The 22407-nt window shown below is 41.1% G+C and overlaps 2 protein-coding genes across 2 annotated transcripts; one reads left to right on the top strand and one right to left on the bottom strand.

Annotated features, from left to right (window-relative positions):
- Positions 1 to 483: 483 nt before the first annotated feature.
- znf598 (zinc finger protein 598) lies at positions 484 to 13275 on the top strand. The gene is made up of 12 exons (XM_060943025.1): positions 484 to 802; positions 1464 to 1576; positions 1680 to 1809; positions 1896 to 2107; positions 2239 to 2456; positions 3379 to 3493; positions 6124 to 6302; positions 7873 to 7960; positions 8051 to 8883; positions 9449 to 9602; positions 9795 to 9939; positions 11167 to 13275. The coding sequence occupies exons 1-12, from the start codon at positions 626 to 628 to the stop codon at positions 11524 to 11526; spliced, it is 2724 nt and encodes a 907-aa protein (XP_060799008.1). The 5' UTR covers positions 484 to 625; the 3' UTR covers positions 11527 to 13275.
- On the bottom strand, positions 13268 to 22340 carry syngr3a (synaptogyrin 3a). Its single transcript, XM_060943026.1, has 4 exons — positions 19854 to 22340; positions 17055 to 17289; positions 16548 to 16693; positions 13268 to 14756 (listed from the first exon to the last, which is right to left on the bottom strand). The coding sequence occupies exons 1-4, from the start codon at positions 19953 to 19955 to the stop codon at positions 14553 to 14555; spliced, it is 687 nt and encodes a 228-aa protein (XP_060799009.1). The 5' UTR covers positions 19956 to 22340; the 3' UTR covers positions 13268 to 14552.
- Between the last annotated feature and the right edge of the window lie 67 nt (positions 22341 to 22407).

Genomic DNA, 22407 nt, shown 5'->3' with positions numbered 1-22407 from the left:
TGTTTTATTTCATGTGAGATGTTGATAAATGTGAGCTTCAACAAAATGATAAGAGCACCTCTCTGAGTGTCACGTTTACGTAAAAAGTAAAAAAAAAAAAAGGTGTGCGTGCACCAGCATGGTCGCGAGCAAAAGTGTCCCTGTTTCAGACTAGGGAAATCTGGCCACCCTACAGCGGGTTGAATGTTATGGCTGATCTCAGGGTACTTCCTCTCGCGCATGCTTTCATTTCCGCCCTTTGCAATATGGCGGACGCGTTGCTTGTGCTAAATGGACATATTAATATTTTCCAGACATGCCTGTACATACACATGTTCTAATATACACTGTTTTCATGCATCTGTTATATAATATAATATAATATAATATAATATAATATAATATAATATAATATAATATAATATAATATAATATTCTTTACACATGACCAAGCACGAGCTCCTATCTCTCTCTTTTTACCCATGAGGCACCGGTGCTACCATTTCTGATTACGTCCACGCCGAGTTCCCTGTCCGTTGCTTCACAGGCTTTAGCTCGTTAGCCACAGGGTTGGTGTGGGGTTGGGTGTTTTGTTTTGTTTTTTTTTGACACGAGACCTGCTTTAAAAGACTTGTGCCTTTGGGTTATGATGGAATCCAGCATGAAGAAGGAAGCTGAGAATGTGTGTGTGCTCTGCTGCCAGGACATTGATCTTTTCGCTGTGGGGAAATGTGACCACCCGGTGTGTTACCGGTGCTCCACTAAGATGCGGGTGCTGTGTGAGCAGAAATACTGCGCTGTCTGCCGAGTGGAGCTGGACAAGGTAGCGGCCCTGAGCAGCTCGGAGGACCGGTCAGCTAGCCGAGCTCGAGCGGTGCTAATCAGCTCACTTCCAGGGAGGGCCTGCTAGTGGATTAGTCTCATATTTATAATAAACTATAGCTCGCTGTGTCCATTTAAGCTTCTGACTCGAGAAAGTGCTTTTATTTCGGTTTTAGTCTCTAAGTATAGCTTAGCTTAGCCTAGCCTAGCTAAATAAAGTTTGCATATAGGCTGGTTAGCTAGCTAGCTAGCCTAGCTGACTGATTTGTTTCTCAGCTGACCCATAGTTTGTTTCTCAGAAGTGTTCAAGATAAGTTTCTATTAACCAGTGTTTCGAAATAGATATAATGTTAATTATATAACTAGCAAGCTATGTGATTCTTATCAGAATCAGAACTCGAACCGAGTTTATTGCCAGAAAAACAAATGCTAGAAAGCTGCTTGTTGTCTTATTACATTACTCAAACCTGTTCAGTTGTAGCCTAGCTAAGCTAACAGATTTTCCATCTAGTAATTCTTAATCAGCCTCGGTGTCCTCAGTTCAGTAGTGTCCTTTTGATTATCAGACATCAACACATCATGCATATGGTTCATTATGTATAACTGAAATGTTATGGCAGTACTGTATATATTATCTGTAAGCACTTTCCATCTTCCCTCAGGTTATATTTGTAAGAAAACTTCAACCCTTTGCTGCTCTTACTCAGCATGAATACCAGTCTGAGAAGAAATACGACATCTACTTCGCTGATGGAAAAATCTTTGCGCAGTTCAGGTATTTGGAATTCAGTTTTGCTTGTTCCACATTTGTATTCTGGGGGTAAATTTGAGTCGTAATCCTGTGTATGTATGTGTACACCTTTTATCATCAAATTCAGGAAGATTTTGTTATCTGAATGTCCACAATGTCCTGAGCCCAAAGTGTTCTCCAAATTTGAGGAGTTGGAGCAACATATGCGGAAGCAGCATGAGCTCTTTTGCTGCAAATTATGTGCTAAGAATTTGAAGGTACCGTGTCGTAACTGTGTTACTGGCTTACCCTTGGCTGACTTTGCTCATTTTCCTTATAGTTGGTAATGTTACTCCACATTCAGGTATTCTCCTATGAGAGGAAGTGGTACAACCGCAAAGAACTGGCTCGACATCGGACGCAAGGGGACCCGGATGACACGTCTCATCGTGGCCATCCGCTTTGTAAATTCTGTGATGACCGATACCTGGATAACGACGAGCTGCTTAAGCACTTAAGGCGAGACCACTACTTTTGCCATTTCTGTGATGCAGATGGAGCACAAGAATACTATAGGTAGGTTTTTCACTGTTTCTGCTGATCAGCTGTTGGGTGTCTAATACAGTGTGCATGTGTCCTTTTTTTATGTAATCATTTTAAATTCATATGTTTATAAGTTAACTGTCGTGTGTGTGTGTGTGTTCTAGTGACTACCGCTATCTTAAGGAACACTTCAGAGAGAGCCATTTTCTATGTGAGGAAGGTCGCTGCAGTACAGAGCAGTTCACACATGCTTTTCGAACAGAGATTGACTACAAAGCCCACAAAGCTGCTGCCCATAGTAAGAACCGGGCCGAGGCAAGGCAAAACCGGCAGATCGACATACAGTTCAACTACGTGCCACGCCAGCAGAGAAGGAATGATGGTGAGTTGGTCGGTCAGTCAGTCAGTCAGTGGCCCTTTTTACACAGTCTAATATTGGCGTAAAGAAGGCATCTCGATATTCCGGGTTTAGTGATCTCATCTCATTATCTGTAGCCGCTTTATCCTGTTCTACAGGGTCGCAGGCAAGCTGGAGCCTATCAGCTGACTACGGGCGAAAGGCGGGGTACACCCTGGACAAGTCGCCAGGTCATCACAGGGCTGACACATAGACACAGACAACCATTCACACTCACATTCACACCTACGGTCAATTTAGAGTCACCAGTTAACCTAACCTGCATGTCTTTGGACTGTGGGGGAAACCGGAGCACCCGGAGGAAACCCACGCGGACACGGGGAGAACATGCAAACTCCACACAGAAAGGCCCTCGCCGGCCACGGGGCTCGAACCCGGACCTTCTTGCTGTGAGGCGACAGCGCTAACCACTACACCACCGTGCCGCCTGGGTTTAGTGATTTTACAGTAAATAAAATAAAGCCGGCATTCTGCAACCAGAGGTGTGATGTGTCAGAACGGAGCATCAGCATCTAGGGTGACGTATCTAAGCATCGGAAGTATGAAGCATTTCGAGGCGGAAAGGTGCGTGGACTTTAGACGCCTAAGATGGAGACATTTAATTTGTGCTGGTCTTGGAGAGTCAAATGAATCAAAAATGTCTGTCTGTTCTGCCTGACATAGGTCGTAACAGAGACGGAACCTATCGTTCCGGCTCAGAGGCAAAATGACACCCTCAGCCTCATTCCATGTTTGGACGTTTTATATGGATCATGAGGCAGAATAAAGGAACTCTGCCTTGACCAGGCTGTGTAAAAGGGGCTAGAGTCTGCTCTATATAATCTTGTGGTGGTGTTCTAATCTGCTGTCAGACTTTTACCCAGTGCTCTCTGAATGGTTTATTCAGGTCTAGTAGGTGCTGATGATTATGAGGAAGTTGATCGCTTCAACAGACAAGGGCGTTCAGGACGAGGAAGACCTCAGGCATTACACCAGAATGTAAGAAGCTGGAGGTATAATAGGTAAGTCTGTCTCATTGCAGTAGCTTTAATAACATGCCTGCACTTTTACATCATTAGGTCCATGTAAAAAAAAAAATTTTTTAAAGCAGATCCAAAAGAAAGGCTTGTAGTTGATTTATAGACTTACAGGACCTTTATCATGGGTTGGAGAAATCTTCTCAATCTTGGATAATGCACTATGAACAAATTTCAGAACCGTAGGCGGTTCTTTCGCTTCACATCAAGCAAGGGTGCAGGTTGTTAAGATCTTCATGGAGAAGCAAGTTTTATGGTTGACTGTTTAAATAAAATGATGCCGTTGAGAAGAGATGAGGATGTCAATTTTGCTGGAGGATTATCTGGAGAAGATTCTACAGAATCGCATCTAATGGGAAACGTTCATTTGGAAGCAAGCTTGAGGCTGTTCACTTGAGGCTTTTATGGAAAAAAAAAAAAGATTAAAAATCGCCACATTTGTTTGACTCTTCAAGTTGTCCCCATTAATGATTTTTAAAATAACTGGACAGAGTATTTATAGGCAAGTTTGCAAGTTGCTCTAAGACCATACAACTATCACTGTGCTGACCTGGAAAACAAAAACAGTAAAAACAGATTCACTATGACCAGTGCTTGATGTGATCAGCATGTTTGAGAAGTGTGTGTGTGAGAGACATGCTGTCAGAGCTCACACTAGTTTCGTTCACTCATCTCTGCACACAGTTTACGTGGGTGAATTGTTTAGATCGTTCAGTTTTAAAAAGCAACTTTGTAAAAGTGTAACTGTCTTCTATCGGGGGGGAAACATTAAAGGTCATAGGCAAAGGTTTTCAATTTATGCACATTTGAAACTTTGTTACCCTCTAACTTTCTTCTGGTCCCAAGAAATATTGTTGCGGATCGCAGTGAATTTCTGCTCGGCCATTTTCGTGACCACTCGGCGCTTGACGTCATTCGTGGCAAACAAATCACTTGAGTTGAGTCCACTTCAGTTTATTTGCATTGCTGTTCAGCTTGAGTGCAGACGTGCGTTCGGGAATTTCCAAAGAAAAACCATGCCTTATTGTTGTGCAGTGAACTATAACAACAGGACCGGTTCAGGAAGAAGTTTTTACTTTCTTCCGAGAGAGGAGAAGGGGCGGAGAGAGTGGATTGTGCGCGTGAAGCGAGAGGGTTGGCAGCCGGGTAAATACGCCACTCTGTGCTCCGATCACTTCGAGGGGGAGCATGGATTTTTTTTTTTTTTTTTGGGCTTTTTTCACCTTTATTGGATAGGACAGTGTAGAGACAGGACAGGAAATGAGTGGGAGAGAGAGATGGGGAGGGATCGGGAAATGACCTCTGGTCGGAATCGAACCCAGGTCCCCGGATTTATGGTATGGCGCCTTAGCCACCTGAGCCACGACGCCCCAGCGTTGATTCATTTTTGAAGAATCCCCATCTATTGGAGAGTTTAAGTGTCAGTGTCGGACAGAGAAGGCTCAAACCTGAGGCTGTTCTGACAAAATTCGAACACAAAATCAAGCAGTCAAAGAAGAAACGGAGCAGCAATGCTCAAGCAAAAAGAAGATTGGAGGTAAACATTTTTACTTTTGCTTGCAATTGACAAGTCAAGAATCCTCAGTGATCCTGTACAATCATTGTGGAAATGAGTCAAAAGGGATATTTCCTTGCTTAGAGTAGGCTATAAATAGTATAATGCTTGTATTACTATTAGCAATATAAACAATTCCACGTTATATTATAGGGATTGTGTGTGTGTGTGCGCCCGTGTGGTTTAATTATTCTTCAAAAGGGCTCTTATTTAGTATTACGATGAAAGTAAGAATTTATCATAGCTAGCAGAATAAATCGTTTGGGCGCGAGTCTTGTTGAGGTCCGGGGTCACCGCGATCAGAGTCGGCCGAGTCGCTGTCCGATTCCGAGGCCGCACGGTCAAACCAGTGAGCCACATTCACCGATTGCTTCGCAACAGCCATAGGTTCATACATCTATGGTTTCACCTCTCGATATTCAATTTGGAGAGTTCCTACTTCAAAATCACTCTCGCTTTCAGACATTTTACACAACCTCTCATGATCAAAGTCTGTACACGTGTGCTCGGTTTGCAAGTGTAAACAGAACTGCTCCCAGTCTGTTTGCCTTGAATGATGTCACGACGACGGTCCCCTGGCAGTAAAAGTGCGCGTAAGTGAGATGTAAACAAACCTTCGGAACTTGCGCAAACTAGTATATTTTAACCGTTTTATTCAACTTTCAGGTGCAAATTAGACACTAGGAAGATTGAATTCGCTTTTTGGATCATTCTTCTAGAAAATAAAGTTGATATTCTATGTTCCACTTCCGACCCTTGCCTATGACCTTTTAAAGGTGCTAGCATAGATTCAAAAACATCCATACATGGAAATAAGTATTTCTGGAAATAAAAACATTTTCTCCACTTCAGCTCTCATAAATCCTCTTCACAAGTTGTTCATAACTTTTTTAAGACAAAATCTGATTATATGATGATGATTTTTAAAAATGCGGCTCCTGGCTTAATAAATGAGGCCCACTGCATTTGAACCCTTGAGGATGGAATTAAACCAGAACTCGGGCAATAAGTGTCCGGAAACTGCCGACGCTTAACCAGTACTGAATGTGGTTGTGTACAGAGAGGAGGAGGATAGGGACCTGGCTGCTGCAATTCAGGCCTCGCAGGCTGCTCGCCGACAGGTGGAAAGAGGACAAGTTCATGACAGAGGTGGCCAAAAACCACGCAAAGAAGAGACGGTGGATAGTGACGAGTTAAGAGGCAATCGAGGTGCAGTTAAACCTCCAAGTGACATGCAAGGTAAAGTGGGTTTGAACTTTTATTATTGAATCTTTTTTTGTGACTTTTTGATTGTCCTGATCAGTCACGCTCTCTCGCACCTCTGGCAGTGTGAGCTCTACTGAAAAACATTACATCTGTGCAGATGCACAACTAATTATATTCTCACGGAGTATAGTTCAGTCAGTATTGTTTGTAAGGTTTGAGGTCCTCCAGACTCTACTCTCTCATTGCTTTAACATGTTTATGTTGCTCTGGTGTTTTTGACTGGTATGTCCAGATAAAACCACAATGCTAACAATATACAGTATATGCTAGATATGATTGTCTGTTTTTGGTCTTGAAGACAAAATGAAATTTCTTTTGGATATTAAGGTCAAATTAATGTACTACAAGTTTCATTTTGATAGTAAATAGCCAGGTAATATTGGTGAAACACCTGCCTGATCTACTGGCCTGTGCAGTGTCTAGAAGCACCATATAATTTTTATTTATTTATTTTTAAATATTAACATTTTAATCAACATGCGCTTGTACGAGTTATCACTCAAAAATATGCCAAAAGAGCAGTTTGAGCCTATTTACATATGAATCTGGGATGATTGTTTATTTAAATTTCGAAAGATATAACCAATACTAACCAACCCATTGGAAGCCCTGTCCACTTCCCTAGTCTCGCATTATTAATCTTTGGACCAAGGCTCATAACTCAGTTTCTGTAAGGGACTTTAGATAAGCCATTTGTATAAAGACCATATGAAGCCCTGCCCCCTGGCTGGACTACATGATATTCCTCTTTGGGGTTGGCAGGTCTGCTCTATTCAAATTCTAAGCCCATGTTTACATTAGACCGTATCAGCGGATCATCAGATTAACGTTTTTAAAACGATTAGCGTGCACACAGCAACACCAATACACGATTTGCGTGCACACAGCAGCACCAATACACGGATACGCTCGGCTCCGCAGGCATCCTGCGCTCCAAATCACTCCGCCCTGAACAGCGAGTGCCCTCTGGAGGGTGCGCACTCCGGCCCTGCGCAGCTCACAGAGCACGCGAGTGAAGTGCACAAGCTGTGATTCGGGACTGAGCCGCTGTGTGTGAGATCCCAGCGCACATCACTCACCACTTGCAAGTGGAAGGATGGCAAGCCTAAAGACAATCATAACTACACAATGGGCAGTATTTGCATCAGTATTTGCAGTATTTTCATACTTTTATACTCTTTAATGAAAGGTGATACAAGGCGGAAGTCCGCGCCATTTTTCAGCAGTCGCGTCACATGACCAACGCCAGCGAATCAGGAAGGTGGATGTCACAGTGACGTTGTCCAATGACGACACCAGCTAGAGCTCAGTACAGCGTATCCGCGTATCTCAATGTTTACACAGCACCAGAGCTGACACGATCTGGATTGAATACGTGGACCCTGGCGGATTCCCGTTTCCAGGCGGTTTAATGTAAACGGACAGTGCATCCGCGAAGAAAACGAGACAGATACGGTCTAATGTAAACTTGGCCTAAGTCTCATATGAGCTCGGAGACAACCGTATATCGACTATATCTTTAAAAAAAATGCATATATTTCAGGTCGATCAACGAAGAATAATGTCCCACTGAAGGGTGAAGACTTCCCAGTGTTAGGAGCTGGTGCGCCGCCACCACCACCTGTTCATAGGTAAGTTTTGATACAAGATGTATAGTTTGTCTGTGTATTGCACATTATGCTTCATTTCAGAATTCCACGCTGATGAATGTTTTTTTGCAGCATGGTGAAACCCACTCCTCCTGTCTCACTGAAGGAGGATGATTTCCCGAGCCTGGTGCATTCTGGTACAGTGGGTTCAGCCCCAATGACTCCAGCATACACAGTTCAAGCTAGAAAACCTTCGTTCCAAGAGGAGGACTTCCCAGCACTTGTCTCAAGGATCAGACCTCATAAGCCTCAAGAGAATCCAACATCCGCTTGGTCGCAAGTAGGAAGTAAACCTGGCGTGCTTAATAATAAGCCTGTGGTTCTGCCAACGAAGACATACTCGCACAGCGCTCCTGTGTTTTCTGCTAGTGACCCACCACCATCCTCCACTGTTCCTCAGGCTCATGCATCTCGCCGCAAGAAGAAGCTTACCTCTTCTTCACAGAGCACCAAAGCTACATCCAAAGTTAGATCTCCAGTCTCGTCAGATGACGAGGACCCTGAAAGTGGCAAAATGATTCAGGAGATTCGTGCCGTCCCTACCATGTTAGACATTTCTTCTTTGCTTACAGTGAAGACCGGCTCATCGCAGCCCAATAACAAAAATGGCAAGAAGAGACAGCCTTCATCTACCCCTTCTGGGATGTCTGCGAATAACGTGGAATTGGTGACTACTGCAGCTCACAAAGAAAATGTACCCGAGACCAAACCACCAGATGGTAGTGTCTCTAAAGGCACCACAGTCCCCAAATCAAATATGTTCATAAATGGATATAAGAAGGAAACTAAGAACACCATCCTACCTGATGATCCCCCTGCCCCCAAAAAGCAGCCCGTCTCTGAACCACCTGCTGTGCCTGAAGAAGAGGATTTCCCTGCTCTTGTTACGAAGAAACCTCCACCTGGTAGGACTTTGTCAAGTTTCTGTATAGAAACATAGGCTGAATCTGAATACTCAGTATTATCAATATGTTGAGAACCTCCTACCCGACTGTTATTGTAGTCTGTTCTATAGGTATGCGAGCAAGTAGTAAGGGGACAATCTAGACATACTCCGCCGCCATCTTGCCTGTCCTTTGACCTGGATGTTCACAGATGTATGCCTTGAAAACTTAAAATTATATATGCAATAACAGAAATGTCAGACACGCCCCTTGGACGCTACAACAACCGGCTTCGCTTCAGTCCACCACCATCTGTTTTTCCCAGGGGAATTTTTCTTTGGTTATTCGGACACTCCTGCTGTCTTGCGGAATAGCATAGTGTGGAACATTTGCACATTATGCATGTAGTAGATCGTCCAGGTATCAACTACTATTAAACGCCTAAGTATTCGGACACCCTATGGATTATGATGTACTGCTTTTTGTGCACTATATAGTAAGGCAGTACGAGTATTCGGATTCAGCTGTATTCTCATGTATTGTCTGAAACGAGCCTTTCATGGTATTTGTGTTTTTTGTATTTTAGGTTTTAAGAGCACGTTTTCTTTGGCGAACATTCAGACAGTGTTGCCTCCTCCCCCTCCTGGTCTTGGGCCTGTGATTAGCAAGCCTCCACCAGGATTCACTGGTGTCCCACTGAACAGTAATGTAGCAGAATGCACAGTGCCAGCGTTAAACAGGTTAGCAGGCATGAAATGTAGTAAAGACAAAATACTATCTATACCAGAAATGTACTGATGTTCTGAAGTGCATGGTTAGATTTTAACAAATTGTACATGCAGTAAATTGCAAAAGTTTCTATTTCTCTAAGCTTGATTAAGTTGTGGGTGGGATTTTTTTTTTAAATTAATTTTGGTTCCTACATTTTATAGACCAGCATCCTCACTTGGAACTTACCACATGCCTGAAAACTTCAAACAGAGGAACATGGACCTTATACAGTCAATACAGAACTTCCTTCAGAACGACGAATCCAGATTCAATGAATTCAAAAACTATTCAGGTCAATTCAGACAGGTAAGGAGTGTTGGTCAGATGTCTTGCCATATTATTTATATATAATATATACACACACAGTACTGTGCAATATACACACACACACACACACACACACACACACACACACACACACACACACACACACACAGTACTGTGCAATATACACACACACACACACACACACACACACACACACACACACACACACAGTACTGTGCAAAAGTCTTAGGCCCCCTATTTTTTTCATACAAACTTTGTTATAGATTTCTATTTTATGACTTCTACATTATCGAGTCAGTACAAAAACATTTTAGAGTCCAAACGCTCGCTTTCCAGCACAAAATTAAATGTTTACAAGAAAAAAAGTTTGTATCTGAGCAGCATATTCCATAAGAGAGCACTTTTCAGATTGAAAAAGAAAACATAATGAAGGCTGCTGGGTTTTGGTGCAAAATTAAGAAGCGAGTGTGACTGTGGCTGGTTCTGTAAGATACTCAGTAAAACCTACAGCTCATTTCCGCATAAAACCGCACTCATTGTACCTCAGACTACCTTTTTTTAATTTTTTATTTATTTTTTTTTTTTTAAAGCAAAGGGTCGTCTCAGGCCAAATATTGACGCTTTCATTTATTATGGCTTACTGCTGTTTTTTTTTTTAAATATTTGTTTTTGTTTGTTTAAATGATCATTTCATTATATTTTAAACTGTATTTGGTCTACACCATTTCTTTACATGTGCCTAAGACTTTTGTACAGTACTAGTCAAAAGTTTGTACACCCCTACTAATTCATAGGATTTTTCTGTATTGTGACCATTTTCTGCATTGTAGAACAATACTGAAGATGTCAAAACTATGACAACACATGGAACACAGATGGAGTTATGTAGTAAACAAAAGTGGTTAACACAATGTTTCATATTTTCGCTTCTTCAAAGTATCCACCGTTTACCTTGGTGACATTTTGCAAACTATTGGCATTATCTTAACCAGCTTCATGAGGTAGTTACCGGGAATGCTTTTCGGTTAACAGGTGCCTCGTCAAAAGTTAATTGGTGGACGAGTTTCTTGCCTTAATGTTTTGTAATCAAACAGTAAATAGCCCTATTCCACAACTGTAGTAATCCATATGTCAAGAACTGCAATGATGCTGATTTTAAATAATCATCATTTTGTACTCTCACCAAATACAAGTCTCTCTTCTTCCATGTTCGTTAATAAGATGATGTCTCCTGTGTTTTACTAGGGTTTAATTTCTGCTGCCCAGTACCACAAATCTTGCCATGAGCTACTGGGGGAAAACTTCAGCAGGGTCTTCAATGAGTTGCTGGTTCTACTTCCAGACACACACAAACAACAGGAACTTCTCACTGCCCATGCAGACTTTAAAGCCATGGAGAAACAGCAGTCAGGCTCCAAAGGCAAGAAGAACAAAAAGAAAGCCTGGCAAACGTGTACCTCTAACAGCAACCTAGACTTGGATTGCCAAGTGTGTCCTACCTGCAAGCAGGTACTGGCCCCAAAAGACTTTAGTGCTCATAAGACTCTGCATATTGGAGATGATGACTTTCCTTCTCTCCAGGCTATAAGCAAGATTATCAGTTAGCTGCCAAGAACAAGAGCACTACTCACAGATCGAAAGATGGGTTTTTTTGTTGTTTTTTGTGGGATTTTGTTCCCCCCACCACCCAGGGTTAAATATGTTTTAAGATAATGAGGGATCAAGTGCAAAACAGGGCAGCTGTAGTGTGTCTAGAGCATGGGTGCCCAACTCCAGTACTGGAGTCCAGCAGAGTTCAGTGACTTCCTGGTTCCGCGATGCCTAATTTGGCACAATTGTTCATTACGATGTTTAATTATGGCATTCCAGGACTGGAATTGGACACCCCTGGAATGTAGTTTTTGAAATAATTTGCCACTTTTTTTTTTTTTTTAAATCCCAACTCAAGGCTGAAATTGAAAGTTTTGATGGGCGATATTTTCTCTTGGAGTTGTTTATTATTATTATTATTATTATTATTATTATTTAGTACATTTCTTAATCCCACATCTCTGGATTGATGGGAGACGCGTTCAACAGGTTCATGTGTTTACACATGGTAATTTTCTAATTCTAGCTGCTGCATTTGACCTTCTTCCTTGAGCATTTATGAGTTAGTTTCATTACAGAATCATTGCTCACCTGTTTCTCAAACCAACAATAGAGGTTACATATGCGTGTGTGTATATATATTTGGTTGGAGGAAAATGAGTAAAAAGTGCCTAACAAACGATCGGACTCTGACAAAGAGCTTTCTTGAAGTCTGTTGGTAAAATGATATCAATCAAATGAACAAAGTACTTGCAACATTTCATTTCCTATCCATGCTACACAGTCACTGTGACACTTCAGCACTTGTTTTCATGCTTAATTTTCCATTTGATCATTATTTATTTAGGTTTATTATTATTATTTAAGGGAATTATTTTAACTAAGCTTTTAGGATTGCAGAGTAAGAGACCACCAGGGTGCACAAAATTTCTATTTTTCCATAACCTCTTTTTGTATTATAACAAATACAATGTCTTTGAATAAGCCTACACGCAATAATGCAGTTGATGCATAGTAAGGCACTGACTTCTGGAGTTTAATGTAAGAATGAACACACGGTTATCATTTTGACTGCAGGGTAAACTTTTTACTGCGCCCAGCATCTGTACTGCGCCTGCTTTTGTACGACTATTCATTTCTGCAAATGGTTTGAAGGGTGGGGATGAATACTCTTTCCTGTTAACTTCTCTTTTGATACCATTAATGACTTTTTTTGTTATTATGTTGTGATCTAGTACTGTTTTGCACAGCAGTGATGAGACATATTTACCTACAGATTGAGTAATGGTGCACAGCTGGCTCCTGAAAGAATCTAATTAAATGGTTAAACACAAAGTTAGTCATTATTATTATCATCATCATCATCCTCATGTCCACTTTTTCATCAGGACATGCTTGTGAAAGTTATGCAAGTTGCACAGATCAGACTTCTCATGGAAAAAAAAAAAAAAAGATTTTTATTTTAATGACTGCAGTCCAAACACATTGACAACAGTAAGTCTTTTGTGTACAGCATTAAACATACAAGATGGGATATGATGCCAGAGATTACAGTAGAATGTAATGTCAATTTTGGGGCTGTATTTATAATCCTTTGTCTTGTGCATATGCACATTGCACTTTTGAGGGTTATATTTAAAAAAAAAAAAAAAAAAAAAAACACCTAAGCAAACATTTTGTGTGTACATGAGTAGACATCTTTTTTTAATTTTATTTTTTTTCCTAGCAATTACTACAATAAATGTGACCCAGTCTGTTATGGAAGCAATGGTCCATCAAGTTGTGTATTTTTATTTTTAAAGTGTTAGTACAGGAATCACAAAAAACCCTGACACTTTCACAAACACACTCCGTTTACATCATGTATTGAATTACAGTCAGTATCATTTTGTAGGCTTCCCTATCTGAGAACACAGACATTAGTGATATCTTACTACATATCAGACGAAGCACTGAACGTTTTCACAACATTTTAACAACTTAAAAACAAACTACAGCACTGTCCAGTTCATGTTTTAATTTATTCCTTACTGTTTAGCAAGACTTTGTGTTTTAGAGTAAGATCTTTTCCTATGACTCTTTATGCCAAAAGGATTTTATTTTAGCTCTGCTTTTATTAACATGATCGTGTGTGATCGTTTTCATCGTGGCAAACTGAGCCTTTCTTAATGGCAGTTTTATTGTGTACACGTTTTCTCTTCGGCAGGTAAGTTTATTTTAACAAATGAGTCGCTTGCTTCATTATTTCGCTTCAGTTACATGATTTAAACCTTTATTTTCATGGTTATACTATCTGTAGTACACACCGAGTACAGTACACTTGAACAAACACTGAACACTGCATTCTTGATGCAGATGCAAATACTTTCACTGCCTTCTCTAAATTAAACTGAATTGACATGTTGCTTGAGATAACGATGTCTTCAGCACAGAAGAATGGCATCTCCATTTGAGCAAGACTGCACGCTAACATACAATTTGGCAGGTTGTAACTGGTAAACATGTTTTAATATAATCTGAAATTAACTACTTTCATACTTGATTTAAATATTGCACTTCATATCTCCACACACAAACACTCAGTGTAATGTTTCAAGTTATCTTTGATGCATGACAGTTAAACGTTTTCTGAATATGTTGTACATGCATATTTTTCTTTCCCATAGGTTAAACAGCGCTGATGTTTTAATCATGTGCTGCTTTTAGGTTCTCCTGTTATTTCTTAAAAACGTAGCTGACTTTTCCTTGTCTTGGTGACCTAGAAGGGCCAGAATAGATCCTGTCCTGTCATACATAGAAGCGATGTCTTTTATTTAATTTCCCTCCAATTCAACCTGATAAATTAATGTTTAACTATCCATATAGACCCAAATTAAATAAAAAGTCACAATCGACAAACTCTTGTACAGAAGGTCACAGCACAGCACTACCTACGAACACTGACACACCACGTCAGCTTGAAGAACGGCCAGAGCCTTTTCCTGCATTCATAATATCTTTGACAGATCAGTTACATTGCACATGGATCCTGATTGGCACCTCTAGTAAATCGGTACCTGGTAAGTCGGGGCGTTGGAGTCTGGTTTCTCGGTGAAAGGTGGGCTCTGGTATGCGTCATTGGTCTCTGTGCCAGGAATGGTGGGGTATGGCTGGATAGGCTGGTTGCCATCCAGATGTTCTGTAGTGAAGAGGGACATGTCCGTTCCCAGAAGATACTTCTGCACTGCCCTCACAGTCAGACCAGCCTGGAACACAAAGCCGCACTTGTTCAGAGGGACATTCATGTACGATATGTCTGAACCTCAGACTAGCTCAGAAAAAAAAGGTGACGTGTTAACCAGTGAGGTCTGTTATCACCATAGGCAGCTGCTTAACTTCTAATTAGCTAGTTAGTATTTATCACTGGTAGACAAGAGTGGAATTTTAGCACTGATCTGAATTTGTGTTGTCATAATCAGTGAAGGTTTTTTTTTTTTTCATTGTGAACATTGGCAAGTTCTGATTGCAGAACAGAAATGTTTTTGATCACCAGGTCATCCGCTAATAATTTGCATATCGACCCGTGATAGGTTCAAACCACTGAGCCTTTTTAGTAGAATCACAAACTGCTCATGTGTAACACTCCCTGCATGTGATTGATTTATTATAGAGAAAGTTTGTCTTTAACTGAAAATGTGAACCTTTCTATAAATTCAGAAACATTCATCCTAGAGAAGTTAACTTTATTCACAAATCACATTTCTGAGCGCATTTTATGGTACTTTTAATGCTACATGATATTTCAGATTAAGCTGTTGATGCATCCATCAACCTCCTGAAGATAAATGTTAGTCTAAAGCCAGATTTAGATGAAATGTAAAATTCTATTAACCCGAGATTTAGGATTAGTCTGCATCTGGAAGGCTTGCATACATGTCAACCTATACGGAATGTCCGTATTTTATACGGATTTGATTCAATAAACGTAGTATACGGGCGTACAAATAGTTATATGGATTCTTTTCAATATTTATTTAGAGCTATAATCAATTCCCACGATGATAAAAGTGCATCACATTTACAAACGGTACAATACAGAAAGCACAGACAGCCAGTAAAGAGTTTTATGAAATCGCGCGTTATCTTGTGGTAGCGAGACTTCGTTCCACTTCTGATCATGCGCACACCGCATTGCGAGAATCCCGCCAACCGGGAAGTAACATTTTGTTTGAAATGCGCATTTCCACCTGAGCGACTTTCACTAGCGACTGAAAAGATTCTGAATGGGCACTCCGGCAAGATCAACACAGACACTTGCTGTGACATGCAGCCTAGTGAGGTATTGGTGCAGAGTGCTAAAAAAAGCTGTCATGGAGTACAATTCAGAACATTAGAGTGACACTTTGTGTTTTTGTCAAACATTGGAGCTTTGCATTCATTCTGAAGGTTTATTGTTATTAATATTGAATAAAAAGTAACTTGGATATATCATTGTTAATTATCATTCAAATTTTAGGTAAATTATTTTAATTTGCATCTTATACGGATTTTATAAGGGAAATACGGATTTTGGAGGTTGGTTATACAGGTTTGATTGCCCAAAGGTTGACATGTATGGGCTTGTAGCTCGCACAATCCAGTAGATAAGAAAACTAAAATAATTTAGAGATTAGAATAGATATTTAAAAAACAATAACATGTATATGGTCATGTTGACATTGCTTCTAATAAAAAGAAAAAAAATCCAAAATTAACATACACCTGTCAGAGGTGATGGCAATATGATGAACCACTAATCATCTCTCACACCTTCACTCACTGAGAAGCAAAAAGAGGTGCCCCCTGACAGACTGAAAGCAGTATCTAGAGCAATCTGCTGTACTTTAGCTAGGTCATGAAGTTATTCTTAGACCTATATGGGTTTGTTTTCAGCCTGCTCTGTCACTGTCTATCTCCTCTGCTGATTTTGAGATTATAAATGTATGGTGCATGACTATCAATAAGCAAGTTGTATTTGAGAAGGTTTTTACGTTCTAAGTAGTCTATGTAGCACTGACCCAGGTGAAGATGGAGAAGAAGGAGAAGGCTATGGCAGCTCTGGCTGCATCAGCTCCCTGGTTCAGTGGCAGCTTGTCTGATGTGGTACGTTGCCACTGGTTAGCCAAGAAACAGAAACCAACAAACCACAGGAATGTCCATAAGCCTAAAAACAACAACAAAAAAGCATCAAATATGTTAAATAGATCTCCAAAGACACACAGGTACATGCTTAATAAAATGCAAATGAACAGCATGCATAAAAAAACTTTTATGACACCTCATCAAATATCCATATACGAGGGTAAGTCAAAAAGTTCTAAGACAAATTAAAAAAAAATATTTATTTATGAAAATAACAAAGCTATTTCTCTACATATCCTCCATTTAAGGCTAAACACTTCTGCAAGTGATGTTTCCATCGAAGAATTCCTTCTTTGTATTCTTTTGAATTCCTTTTGAAATTATAACATCTGTCTGAGAACTTTTTGACTTACCCTCATATATATATTTTTTACAAGCTTTACCTGAAAATCCAATCTCCAGCAAGACTGCCTTCTTCCTGTCTTTAACACTGCTGATTTGTTGGAACTTCATGTCAAGGACAAAAAAGAAGATGCATGCCAAAAAGGCTATGAGCCCAATGGTGATACCATAATTGCAGACATCATTGTTCTTGTTGAAAACACAATGGAGTGTCTCGCTTCTGATGTTTATGTAGCCTTCATTTATTATGGAGCCAAATACCACCATTGAGAAAATCTAGAGTGGGGAAGAGAAACATAAAAATAATAAAGACTGATCGTCAATTCAAGTATTTATTAGTCGTTAAAGCTGGACATGGTTCTTTACTCAATCCGCATTTTTCTGTGGTAATAAATGATATTATTATTATTTAAGTAGACTAATAGGTAAGTGATACATGACACTACTGGATAAACCAGAATTGTAATTGGAGTCAATAAATCATGGTGTGTTTTTCCACTTTCAGGTGAGGTACCTTGACATTAAGAAATCATACCATACCATACTATACCAGTCTACTACATACAGGTATACTACATCCCAGTATACTATTGGTATACTCTTCCATCACTGTGGCATGGGTGTTGGTGCCAGATGAACTGGTTTGAGTATTTCAGAAACTGCTGATCTCCTGGGGTTTTCACACACAACAGTCTTTGGAGTTTACACAGAATGGTGCAAAAAACAAAAATCATTGAGTGATTGAGTGACAGTTCTGTGGGTGGAAACGCCTTGTTGATAAGAGAGATCAGAGGAAAATGGCCAGATTGGTTTGAGCTAACAGGAAGGATATAGCAACTCATATAATCACTCTTTACAACCGTGGTGAGCAGAAAAGCATCTCAGTATGCAACAGCAGAAGATCACACTGGGTTCCACTCCTGCAGCCAAGAACAGGAACCTTAGAATCAAGAACAAGTTCCTATTAAAGTGGCTGGTCAGTGTATACTGGTATACTTTTTGAGTATACTATGTACAGGTATAATACATCCCAGCATACTATATATACCATCCCAGTATACTATATACCGATCAGCCATCGGTCATCTAGCCATCACAATTTGGCGCTTGTCAAAGTCACTCAGATCCTTACACTTGCCCATTTTTCCTGCTTCCAGCTCATCAACTTTGAGAACTGACTGTTCGCTTGCTGCCTAATATTAATATATCCCATGCCTTGACAGATGCCATTGTAACAACATAATCAGTGTAATTCATGTCACTTGTCAGTGTTTTTAATTTTATGGCTGATCGGTATATTGGTCTACTATTCCAGTATATTATGTACAGGTATACTGGTACAGTATACTTATTCGGCAGTCCATCATTATGATGATGACTGTGAAGTCGTGATTTAAAAAAATATTAAAATTATGCTTGGCATGCTCGTTTGTGGGCTACAAGACCCACTTTTGAGCGACAGCGATCTTTCGCATCTTTCACACTTGAAAGATGTGGCCAGTGGGGGGGGTTGAGTGTCTGATTTTATGTCTTCCCAAGTACTTTTCCTCTCTAGCTTTATCCACCTCTTTGATGGCCGTCACAGTAACAGAATGCCAATGGCTTCTGTCCATAGCTTCACATTCCCATGTTGAGTGACAAATGCTACTAGTCTTCTTATGACGCTTCAGTACATCTTTGAAACGAAGTTTTGGGCGACCACACTTCCTTGTTCCACAACTTAACTCACCATAGGTATACATGTATTAGGCATCATTTGCGGGACGCTGTTATAATAGCGTCAACACTAACGGTTTTGGCTCATCTGAGAACTTCCATCCATCCATTATCTGTAGCCGCTTATCCTGTCCTACAGGGTCGCAGGCAAGCTGGAGCCTATCCCAGCTGACTATGGGCAAGAGGCGGGATACACCCTGGACAAGTCACCAGGTTATCACAAGGCTGACACATAGACACCCAGTCAATTTAGAGCCACCAACTAGCCCAACCTGCATGTCTTTGGCCCGTGGGGGAAACCGGAGCACCCGGAGGAAACCCACGCGGGCACAGGGAGAACATACAAACTCTACACAGAAAGGCTGGGCTCAAACCCAGAACCTTCTTGCTGTGAGGCGACAGTGCTAACCACTACACCACCGTGCCGCCCCTCGTCTGAGAACTTCCACATCAGGGATTTTATCTTGCCATTTTATATGGTACAGTATACTACACACCTGTATACTATTCTCCAGTGTAGGTACCGGTACATTATACTTTATACCAGTACACCAATTTTCCAAGACTGATGAGAAGCACAAATGTATAAGTATCCTAATCGTTGATCCAGGACGAGATTGTGATGCTGTCTGTCAGAGCCAGATGAAGCAGCAGAAGAAGCCACTGGCCTTTTTCCTCACAGCGACATGATGCCTTCTTATAAAGCATCCGTTTTAAAGCACAGGCCTGGTGCAATAGATATTCAACAGCTCGTTCATGGTTCTATACAACAAACACTTTCTCCAACTCTAATATATTATACTCCTATAATGTACGGTTTATATTATGATAATATTGTGTGTTGTCAGTGAGCTGTGTCTCAGCCTCTGAGCAGAAATCAGGCGCACTCTGACCACCACCACCACCACCACCACCTCCTCCTCCTCCACCTCTATTATACATCAACAAAAACATCGCATCCCAAAGATATTACACAGGATCCATGAACAGATCCAGGAATCATACAAACTCCACATGATGAATGAAATAAACACTATGCCTAGTTTGTGCTCAGCTGTTCTTCTGGAGCGGATAAATGAGACCCCAGTGCGTTAAAAGCGCAACCCGGGCTGAATGAGACTCACCCATGCTAATATCCTGAGAAGGGTCTGCGGCTGGTGGAGAAAAGAGATGGGGTCGAATTCAGCCCCAGCTCTTCCAGCGCCGAAAGACCCCACTCCGTCCATTTTCCCCCCTTCTGCTATGATTCAGGTTGAAGGCTGTGCGGCTCGAGATGGATACACACTTGCGCGCATACGCACGCACACACACACGCACAGAGGTCTGCTGCGACACAGCAGCATCTACAGGCAGCAGCATGCTCTTTTCACTGGAATGACATTTTATTTGGTCAAATAATCAGGAATTATGATACACAGATCAGCCATGACATCATGACCACTGACAGGTGAAGAAGTGAATATCATTGATTGTTTCATTATAATAGCGCCTGTGGTGTAGTGGTTAGCACTGTCGCCTCACAGCAAGAAGGTTCTGGGTTCGAGCCCAGGGGCCTTTCTGTGTACACTACCGTCCAAAAGTTTGGGGTCACTTTGAAATGTCCTTATTTTTGAAAGAAAAGCACTGTTCTTTTCAATGAAGATTACTTTAAACTAATCAGAAATACTGGGTGGCACGGTGGTGTAGTGGTTAGCGCTGTCGCCTCACAGCAAGAAGGTTCTGGGTTCGAGCCCCGGGGCCGGTGAGGGCCTTTCTGTGCGGAGTTTGGATGTTCTCCCCGTGGGTTTCCTCCGGGTGCTCTGGTTTCCCCCACAGTCCAAAGACATGCAGGTTAGGTTAACTGGTGACTCTAAATTGACCGTAGGTGTGAGTGTGAATGGTTGTCTGTGTCTATGTGTCAGCCCTGTGATGACCTGGCGACTTGTCCAGGGTGTACCCCGCCTCTCGCCCGTAGTCAGCTGGGATAGGCTCCAGCTTGCCTGCGACCCTGTAGAAGGATAAAGTGGCTAGAGATAATGAATGAATAATCAGAAATACAGTCTATACATTGGTAATGTGCTAAATGACTATTCTAGCTGCAAATGTCTGGTTTTTGGTGCAATATCTCCATAGGTGTATAGAGGCCCATTTCCAGCAACTCTCACTCCAGTGTTCTAATGGTACAATGTGTTTGCTCATTGCCTCAGAAGGCTAATGGATGATTAGAAAACCCTTGTACAATCATGTTAGCACAGCTGAAAACAGTTTAGCTCTTTAGAGAAGCTATAAAACTGACCTTCCTTTGAGCAGATTGAGTTTCTGGAGCATCACATTTGTGGGGTCGATTAAATGCTCAAAATGGCCAGAAAAATGTCTTGACTATATTTTCTATTCATTTTACAACTTATGGTGGTAAATAAAAGTGTGACTTTTCATGGAAAACACAAAATTGTCTGGGTGACCCCAAACTTTTGAACGGTAGTGTAGAGTTTGCATGTTCTCCCCGTGGGTTTCCTCCGGGTACTCCAGTTTCCCCCACAGTCCAAAGGCATGCAGTTAGGTTAACATAGGGCTGAAGTGCCCAAGAGTGGTGGCACGTATGTATGCAGCGGCTTTGCTCTCCTGTGATGAACTAAATTTCGTTGCACTTTTGTGCAGTGACAATAAAGGCATTCTATCTATTCAATGGGTAGCAGTCAGTTCTTGAAGCTGATGTGTTGGAAGCAGGAAAAATGGGCAAGCGGAAGGATCTGATTGACTCTGATACGAGCAAATTGTGATGGTTAGATGACTGGGTCTCAGCATCTCCAAAACAGCATATCTTGTCGGGTGTTCCTGGTATGCAGTGGTTAGTACCTACCAAAAGTGGTCCAAGGAAGGACAAAGGGTGAACCTGTGACAGGGTCATGGGTGTTGAAAGTTCATTGATTCGCATATATGGCCCAGTCCCACAGAAGAGGTCCTGTAGCACAAACTGCTGAAAAAGTTCATGCTGACACCTTTCTGTTTTAGCCAGTTTGTGCTACAGTCGCTCTTCTGTGGGACTGGACCATACGGGCTGTCCTTCGTACCCCATGCGAATCAATGAGCCTGCAACACCCATGACCCTGTCGCCAGTTCACCGGCTATCCTTCCTTCCCATTCTGATGTTTGAAGTCAACATTAACTGAAGCTGTTGATTTTTATCTGCGTGATTTGATGCATTGTGCTGCTGTCAGGGGATTAGCTGATTAGAGAACTGAATAAACAGCAGGTGCATGGGTGTACCTAATAAAGTGGCCAGTGAGTATATATGGTAGGTGTATTGGATAAAATGGCCAGTAGATAGATAGATAGATAGATAGATAGATAGATAGATAGATAGATAGATAGATAGAAGGAAGGTCCCTAATATGCCCCTTGGCCATAATTTTGTGTCCTCAGAAATCTTTTGTGGCTTTTATAACATTTGATTCTAAGTGATTCATAGTGCATTTCCTTTATCACAAATTATTACCTTTGACAAATTGCAGTAATAGCATTTTTAGGTGTATTAGAATCATTATACCTTTTAAAAATCAGTAACGCATACACTGACTATCCAGCAGAATTTGAATTAGAAACAGACAGTACATCAATAAAATTATGAATGATCATAAATTAGGTGAAAGAGCAGTGCATTATTTCTATATGACACACAGTAGGCCACAATTATTACAA

The sequence above is a fragment of the Neoarius graeffei genome, chromosome 16, assembly GCF_027579695.1.
Source record: "Neoarius graeffei isolate fNeoGra1 chromosome 16, fNeoGra1.pri, whole genome shotgun sequence".
NCBI lineage: Eukaryota > Metazoa > Chordata > Actinopteri > Siluriformes > Ariidae > Neoarius > Neoarius graeffei.
This window is presented reverse-complemented; position numbering and strand designations above follow the sequence as displayed.